This window comes from Miscanthus floridulus, chromosome 11 (genome assembly GCF_019320115.1).
Source record: "Miscanthus floridulus cultivar M001 chromosome 11, ASM1932011v1, whole genome shotgun sequence".
In the NCBI taxonomy this organism is placed as follows: Eukaryota; Viridiplantae; Streptophyta; class Magnoliopsida; order Poales; family Poaceae; genus Miscanthus; species Miscanthus floridulus.
In genome coordinates, this window is record NC_089590.1 from 55,073,421 (window position 1) to 55,081,979 (window position 8,559).

General features: G+C 41.7%; 1 protein-coding gene across 1 annotated transcript; it reads right to left on the reverse strand.

Moving 5' to 3' along the window:
• Positions 1–1,248: 1,248 nt before the first annotated feature.
• LOC136490787 (amine oxidase [copper-containing] zeta, peroxisomal-like) lies at positions 1,249–8,103 on the reverse strand. Its single transcript, XM_066486978.1, has 12 exons — positions 7,511–8,103; positions 5,287–5,396; positions 4,897–5,202; positions 4,547–4,659; positions 4,098–4,428; positions 3,804–4,019; positions 3,489–3,725; positions 3,071–3,256; positions 2,569–2,709; positions 1,919–2,187; positions 1,723–1,804; positions 1,249–1,599 (listed from the first exon to the last, which is right to left on the reverse strand). Exons 1-12 carry the CDS (start codon positions 7,743–7,745, stop codon positions 1,480–1,482), a joined length of 2,346 nt encoding a protein of 781 aa, XP_066343075.1. The 5' UTR covers positions 7,746–8,103; the 3' UTR covers positions 1,249–1,479.
• Positions 8,104–8,559: the final 456 nt, after the last annotated feature.

Genomic DNA, 8,559 nt, shown 5'->3' on the forward strand with positions numbered 1-8,559 from the left:
CAGGGCCGGCGCAAGGAGCGGCAGCTTCGAGTGCTGTATCTTCTTTTTAACGCAAATAACAGGTGAGGCTAAGGCTCTGTTTGGTTTAAACAGGTGTTCCTAAAATTTTTGTCACATCAAATATTTAGATATATGCATGGAGTATTAAATATAGACAAATTACAAAACTAATTACACAACTTGCGACTAATTTACGAGACGGATCTTTTAAGCCTAATTAGTTCATGATTTGACAACGTGGTGCTACAGTAAACGTATGCTAATAAATAGATTAATTAGGCTTAAAAAATCGTCTCTCAAATTAACCTCCATCTATATAATTCATTTTATAATTAATCTATATTTAATGTTCTTTATTAGTATGTAAATATTTGATGTGACATAGATTTTAGGAGCAACTAAAGAACCAAACAACCTCTAAGATAAACGAGGAGTTAAATACAAAATTGCAGACACAGTCAGTGTTACAATGACGTGACACATCATATAAAATGCCAACATGGCCGGCGTGGACCTGCGGTGCACCAGTTAACAAGTTTAGTGACCCAGAAATGCATTTTTCAAGTTCGTGGATCTAAGTGACACCCCTTAACAAGTTCTGGGACTGCTCATGCATTTAACGTCAGAATAAATGTTTTGTAAGAAGTGCAGAAATGTTCGGACAGGGATAGCGTGGCCAACAAAATGAAAGTGGCTTCAGAGTTCAGACTGATTAATAAATGTGATCAACTTTAGAGAGATGCCTGATTTCTGATTAATAAATGTGATCACCAACTTTAGAGAGATTCCCGATTTGATATTCTTCTTGAAAACATCATGAGAGCAAAATGTGCTGAGAATCTTGTTTTCCTATTTTAAACTTTAGTCCATGTCACATCAGATATTTAGACATATACATGAAGCACTAAATATAAACTAATTACGAAAGTAAATGCACAGATTGAAACTAATTTACGAGACGAATTTTTAAACGTGATTTGATAACATGGTGCTACAGTAAATATGTGCTAACGACGAATTAATTAGGCTTAATAAATTCATCTCGTGGATTACTAAGGCCTTCTATAATTTATTTTATTATTACTATCCGAACCCTCGACGTGACACCCCTAAACTTTAGTTCCTTGAATATGCGCAGTTTGTGCACGGCTGAGAAATTCAAATAATAGGGAGGCGAAACGTATTGAATGTGCGCAGTTTGTGTACGAAGGTGGAGAGATTCAAACACGGAGGCAAATATATACTCAATTTGGTACTATTAAGTCCAAAACGTACTTTATTAGTACGCGAGCAATGTAATGCTTCACAGCCCGCACAAGCATAGAAAACCATTTTTAGAAAAAGAAAAACAAGTGTAGCTAACACAGACCAAGCAGCAAACAAACGGACATCGAGCAGTTTCCTTTCATTCGAGGAATACGATAAAATAGTAGGCAGAGCTGCCACGCGCTGATTTTTTCCTTGGAAGAATAGCAAAGCTCACAGCTTCGAAATGAGGCCATTCTGGATGGCCTTGGGCGACTCGGCTTCCTTGGCATCCGCATCGGACGAGCAGGGAGGCACGTCAACCGCAGGCGAGCAGTTGAAGAATCCATGTGGCTGAAGGGCAGAAACATCATTAGTAGACGAAAGTTAGGCTAATATCCCTTTGTGAAGAAGCAACAAAGGGATCTGATGGTTCACTGCGTACAACAGAAATACTGAAAAACCTAAAGCTGATACCATGAGCATGAAGCCTATCCGCTCCACCGGCATGACTGGCCAATCTTCCAGCCTGGGGATATGGGTGAGCCCGAACACGTACCTGCAGATGCAGAACACGGTTTTATCAGGTTCTGCAAGATGTAAGCTGAACAAACAGTTCCAATTTCTGCATAACGGCAAATGGTTTTCAAGAAAATGGTCTGTTATGACGTACCAGAGAACAATATCGGTTTCCTCCAGAGGCCTATCCTTCTTGACCCATGTTGGCAGACCCTCGTGTATGCGAGGATTCTGGTTGGGAAACTCTCCTCCAGGGAACATCTCGTCGCTCTTGTATTGAGTCACCCAGAGATTGTGCTTCAAGAACCCAGCCCTCCTCAGAAATTTCGCTTCAGGCAGAGCCAAGGGCAGGCAGTTTGAACCAGGCACGAGCCTGTAGCCAGTAGGCTGCCCGGTCCGATTTACAGTTCGTGTGTTGCGTACCTGAACAGAATGCAAACAAGTTAAAATAAGCAGACACATTAATGTATTTGGACTCTATTTGTGATTTGTCATCTTTAAGCATTGTTTCATACTGGCATTTATTTGATGGAAAATTAACAATAGTGCAAATATTAAGGACATCTATGCTCACATTTGCTTGATGCAAGATCATTAATGGTACAACCACCAAGGAATATGAAAAGGAAAAGCAAAATGCATCCGTTGTCACAACTCAGAAGAAAGCAGCCAGTCCGTAATTTTCACCGTTATTGAATTGCATAAGCATAAAGATAATGACCAGGTATTGGATGCACAATTTAATGGTACAACAATACTGGGTAGGAATAACAAAAGGTTAAAAAAAGAAAACAAAGCTCTTACAATCCAGTGTCGTGCAGATGAAGGGTCGCAATCACGCATTGCTTGCAACTCAGACTTCAGCAACTTCTCTTCAGCATAGAAAGCATTATTATGCACATTATGTGTGCCTGCACTTTCCACTTTAACATTAACCTCAACCACCTGCACGAGAAATGATCAATCACAACGGCTTTGATATAATGGATATACAGAGATACTCCATTGGATGAAGGCACAGATTGATATCATGCAATGCACAGTGGTTTTAAACACTTAAGGCCTAAGAAGCATATAGTTCTATGGCAATTACATGGTTGAACAAACACTTTTTTTGGTAGCCTGAAGTAACTTTCATCTAAGTACCTTATGTAACATTAGCAGGTACAAGGTCATTTCGATTTATTTTATCTGATCTGATGTAGAGATATAATTGAAGTTTGTGTGGTCCCATTCAGATTGCAAACTATTTTTTGTGGGCATTTTGATGGATAAAAAAAGGGTGCAAATAGATGGCAACCCCCACCTGGTTATGAGCCTCATTAGGTTTGCAATCAACTGCCATGTCCATACGGGCAACAAAGAAATGCTGATGAACTGGTGCATACAGACCAGGGGCAATAGTCGTGCCATATTTCCTTGATTCCCCAGGCATCAGGGCCCCTAAACTGAGAATTCCAGTAAGCTTTACTTCTGCTTCTATTTTTCCATCCTGCAACCAAGAGGATCAACAAATAAATACAAAAAATTGAAGCTTCAGAAAAATTTAAGTAACATTCAATCACTAAAACCATCAGTGAACTGTGATCTTTCAAGTATCGAAATTGAACTCTTTCATGCATAACTAAGCAAACTTATATAGATAATATAATATATATTGGCCATTGTAGGTAAATGCTACTTACTTTCTGACATTATAAGAGGAAAACCAATGAAATACTTACCTGATAGAAGTGCCAGTAAAAACCATACTCGTAGTTTGCAACTGTACAGATAAATGAAACGGTGAGCCTCCTTGACCGCCTTACTTCTGCTAAACCAGTTCTCCAGTCTTGGTGTTTCCAAAGGATCCCATGATCCTCCTCATGCAAACAAACACAATTTTCAATTGTCTCCACACCACCAGTGAAGTTTGTGAAATGTGCATCAAAATATTTTATGTAGCCCAAGCAATCACATCCCTGTACAAAAAGGTTAAAGAATAGTAGTCAAATCAAAGCAACATTAATATGAGTATACTCATCAAGAACTGAACAAACCTTCTTAAGAGAATGGGCATTTTTTCCAAGTCCGTCTTCTCCAGCATCAAATGCATTCTTGCGATAATGTGGTTCATTTGGATCTCCATAAGGAACAACCATCTCAACAAAGCTCAGCCTATGTGCTATAGGTCTACGTCCACGGCTACCATCAACATAAGCAACAGAATAGATAACCAAACCCTCTTTAGGGGTGAAGCCAATACGGAAGTTCCACTGCCATAACCATTAAGTGTTATTTATTTCAAAAACCATTATAATTAATAATAGCATTGCAGTTCAGCAAACAATTACCTTCTGCCATTCCACAAAATAGCCATTAATGCGGAAACTTGGACCCTCAGGCTGATTGATGATAAGTGGTTTTACATCACTTCGATCAACACCACCTCTTGTTTCCCCAGAAGTATAGTTTCTCAAATGATCAGGAGGGGAGAGAGGAACCAACTTCCTATCTTCGAACTCTATCACAGCATTATTCTGCATATCAACAACAACATGAACTCCTTCCACAGGACGAGCATAGCCATTCTCCATGGGGCTATCACTCTCAGTTCTGCAAAATATCAGAGGCTTGCCAAGTCTGCGACTGGGAGCATCAGCTTCGCTGTAGTAGCCAGCACACCTGACAATTTAATAGACAAAGTTTTAACTTTCGTTTCAATTTACAAATATGATAATGCAAGCTGAAACATAGCACAATATGAAAATTTTTATTCAGAAATTCCTTATAGATAGATTACCAAGCATCCACCATAACAAGATCCATGTCATCCACACCTCTTCTCTTCATAGCTTCAATAAATGGAGGGTAACTTTTGACTGTAGCCTCACATTCAGCATACTCCATAGCATCCTGTCAAAGATAAAATTTTAAAATGGTGGAGTAACATGATCCATGTCATCCGCACCTCTTCTCTTCATAGATTCCATGAAGTCAATTTGCGTAGCATGAATGTTTGAAAAGTACAAACAGATACCATAGTGAAATAATAACAGGCTATTACATACAATTACATAGGCCAAGTCATCGGCAGACTAAGACAAATATTCATAAGGCATGAAGAATTCTGAACAAAATTAGTCGACATACCATTGCAGGTTGAACATCTGGAACAACTTCAGATGATATCACCTTCCCTCTGTGATGTCCACCCCTAGTAGCTGCATGCACTTCAGATAGTTCCACTATCCAAATGCTAGTCTCATTTGATTGCTTATTGTAGACAACAAGTCTGGCCCTCCTAGGAGGTAACCTGCTTGGAATAACAGCAAGACCTTTGCTTCTAGGGAGCAGTGATGGCTGGAAAGGTGGAAAGAAGTAGGCATCAGCTAATGCCACAACATTCTTTTCTGGCTCCAACAGCACAACTTCAACAAAGCGCATGCTGTCTCTTTCCTACAATCATAGAACTTTTTTCTTGTCAAATTATTATTTTCAAGATTGCATGGAAAAGCATATGTATAACTTCTGTTGGCATACCTCAGGAGATCTTCCAGCAGCTCTTACAGTTGCTACAGCAACTGCAATTTCAGCAGCAGATAATGGGTCTAAAGGGTGGCACCTCTGTGCTCTTGTCATTATTGGTATCCCTGCATTTTTTTGTCAAGAAAAACAGTAGTTGAGTTAACACATTGTACACATTTTATGTGTCTATTCTAGGTTATAGGCTGTTAAATAAATGGTAAATACAGAGAATCATGTCAAGCAGGGTTGTCAAATTGTCGTGATGATCAATAAGGAAGAATACGGGGCAGGTGATGCATAATGAACTTCTTACACAAACATCTTTCAACGAGTTCTAAAATACAAATGGACCAATAACCAATCACAAAAAACCATGAATAAAATAAGGAGAAATTTTAGCATAGGTCAAGCTTTCAGAATAGATAATTTGGCAGGTCCGCAATGCTCCCTTGTGCTTATCAGGGGTCAGAAGAGGTGCCACCTAATAGATATATGGTTGTTCACCTCTCTCTAAGGCACAAGATAAGAACTGTACAGGCGTTGACCATACAGTATAAGTGCAAGTCTTAAAATATTGTGTAACCAAACCAACCAGTGCCCATGTCCTGGATCTAGACATTTAGTTGTCAGTTAAGAATTCTGTTCCAAGATATATTGATGTCCTTTTTTCAATTCACAGGTCACAGCAAAGACAATCACCAACGCTATGACCTCACCAGATTAGGAACATAAGAGTATCAACCATTGCTAGCTGGTTTTTTCTTATAGGAAGTGCATAGTTTCCTCAGTTGTCACGGGCCTGCATAGTTTCCTCCCTTCTAATATATTTGCGCTGCCCTTTTTTCAAAAAAAAAATATATCAACCATTGCTCATACTTCACTTCTTCATAATAAAGAAGCTGATTGTCAACAGGAATAAATCTGGTGATTTATAAATGCAAAATAGTTATTTTCACAGAAAATCCATGTGACATCATTAAAAAGGTACTACACAGATTTTTTGTGAAAAAAGAAAAACTATTTATATTTTCCATGTTTGTGAAAAAAGTGTTATACTTTCCACCAAAAGGACATCCTGCTCAGAAATTTGGTAGCCATGAGAGAATATCAAGAAGGATCTCTCAAATCCTTAATGATATTTTTGGTTGAAACTTAATACAAAAGTTAAGGTTGATATAATGTCATTTTCCCATACGTTACAGATAAAAAACAACATCGAAGTCAACATCATCTCGAGCATCCGGTGAAACTTAAAGGGTAGCAGCATGCAGACAGGCCAGACAACACAATAAAGTGCAAAGGTAGCGTGCACCTCATCAATTCAGAAGAATCCCCAGAAACGCTAACTACTACACAACGAGATGCGCTCACAGCGCACCATGTGGACTGGATGAAACAACATGCACCAGCAGCTAATGCTAGTGGCGCATACATGAAAAACGTGAATGCCAAAAACTCTGGGACCTATATATGATCCAAAAAACTGAAAAAATAAGCAGCATATACTTCAGTTGGGAAGCTGACATCATTTATCCAAATTGGGACATTTTCCTCACTTCCCTACCGGAAAGGCGGAAACCTCGTCATATAAAGAAGTAAAAAACAAGTTGATCACTACAACTAGTGATCAAAGAAAAAGAAAGTTGGTGCACCAACTGTTGTCGAGCACAGTTCTGAACGGTAAGCTACAAAGACTGACTATACTTTTAGATTTTTGTGACAGCTAAGACCCACTAGTATGGCTGTGTGGCCTTAGCCATCACATCAAACCCCGTGCTCCAATCATCACTTTAGCCAGATGGGCAGAGTAAACCACGATTTGTCTCTACAAGATCTAATTTGCACACGCCCAGATTCCAAGACCTACTTAGTAATCTGTACAATCGGGTCGCATGCACACGAGAACTACTCCTATGTTGTTGGTGCAAATATCATCCAAGTATCTGAACCTGGCAGATCCTACAAACTAATCTGCATCCTCTGCTTTGCATGCGCACGAAACGATGCACTCTGTAGTCTGTATACAGCTACCACCACTAAGATTGAGTTTCCTCAATCATCTAACCTCACGAAAAATCGTGATCGGCAGAAACACCTACCATGGCATGCCTCGCCTAATTTAAGATCCATGCAGGGCAGGAAACTCCCGTAACATTAGTCGTGACCCAATCAAAATAGGATCCGACTTCATCGGGACACAGAGACGGAGATGGTGGGAGGTGGCGGCGATTTCGGATACCTTTGGAGGAGGCCTTCGCTGTGGTGGGCTGGACCGCGGCGATCTCCTCGATCACGGCGCCGCTTGCGCCTGCGGCCGATGCGGCGACACGCTCACCGCCTCCCGCGGCGAGGGCGACGACCTTGCCGACCGGGGACGCGGCGATCGCGCGCATGGGGACGACAGGGGCGCCAGCGACACGCGCGGGCGCATCGCGGCTGCAGCATGCCGACGCCTTTTCCTTAGCTGCGGCCATTGGAGCGGGTTCGCGAGCTGACCGTGTCCGTAGTCTCCTCCTCCGCCTCCGCCTCGCCGGCTCCCACGATCTGACATACAGCACAGGCCTCCGCCTCCCGCGCCTTCTGCCCCCTCCCCTCTCCGCCGCCTCCTCGTCGCCGGGGCACTCGCGCGTACGGGTCGGGGCTAGGGTTCCAGGAACCCTAGGCAAGGGAGCGGGGTTCTCTCCGTCCGCGAGGAGCCGCCGAGGGAGGGGGGAGGGAAACGGCAACCGGTGGGAGACGGGGGTTTGCAATGGTGGGGGTGGTGGCGTTGGCGGTGAGAACTGGGAGAGGGAGAGTGGTGTTGGGTTATGTGCTGCGTCGGGTGATTTGGAGAGCGATGCGTCGGGGACTGGGGGGGTTCACGTGGATTTTATAGAAAGTAGGCAGGGGAAAAGGTCACCAGGGCGTGCGCTGTGGATGGTCTGGATTCTTCCGGGTTTTGCGTTTTCTTTCTCCTTTTCTTGTTACGATTGGATTATCGCTTTTGGATTAAGGCGACGGGGACTCTTTATACTGAAAATTCTGGACTCCCTCCGTTCCCAAATAAATATTCTACAATAAATGCCCATTTAAACCATGAACCACCACCTAATACTACCTTTTGCTACTTTCTCCATTCTTAGTGTTGCATGTTGCTATATCTTTTGATATAAGTATATATAATTTTGTAGCAGCATTGGTTTTCCCCTTGTATCTTAGAAGCGTACTTATTTTAGTACAGAGGGAGTACTTCAAATTTGTGTACACTTGGATAAAAATCATTTCATTTTTTCATTTCCATGCGGAGCA

What these genes read in the sequence shown, in the direction of transcription:
- LOC136490787 (XM_066486978.1), bottom strand. Translation starts at nt 7,745, where the DNA reads ATGGCCGCAGCTAAGGAAAAGGCGTCGGCATGCTGCAGCCGCGATGCG. An exon ending in ATTTTGTGGAATGGCAGAAG is followed by an intron (nt 4,020 to 4,097) that starts GTAATTGTTTGC and finishes TGGTTATGGCAG; the next exon opens with TGGAACTTCCGTATTGGCTT. An exon ending in GAAACCGATATTGTTCTCTG is followed by an intron (nt 1,805 to 1,918) that starts GTACGTCATAAC and finishes CTGCATCTGCAG; the next exon opens with GTACGTGTTCGGGCTCACCC.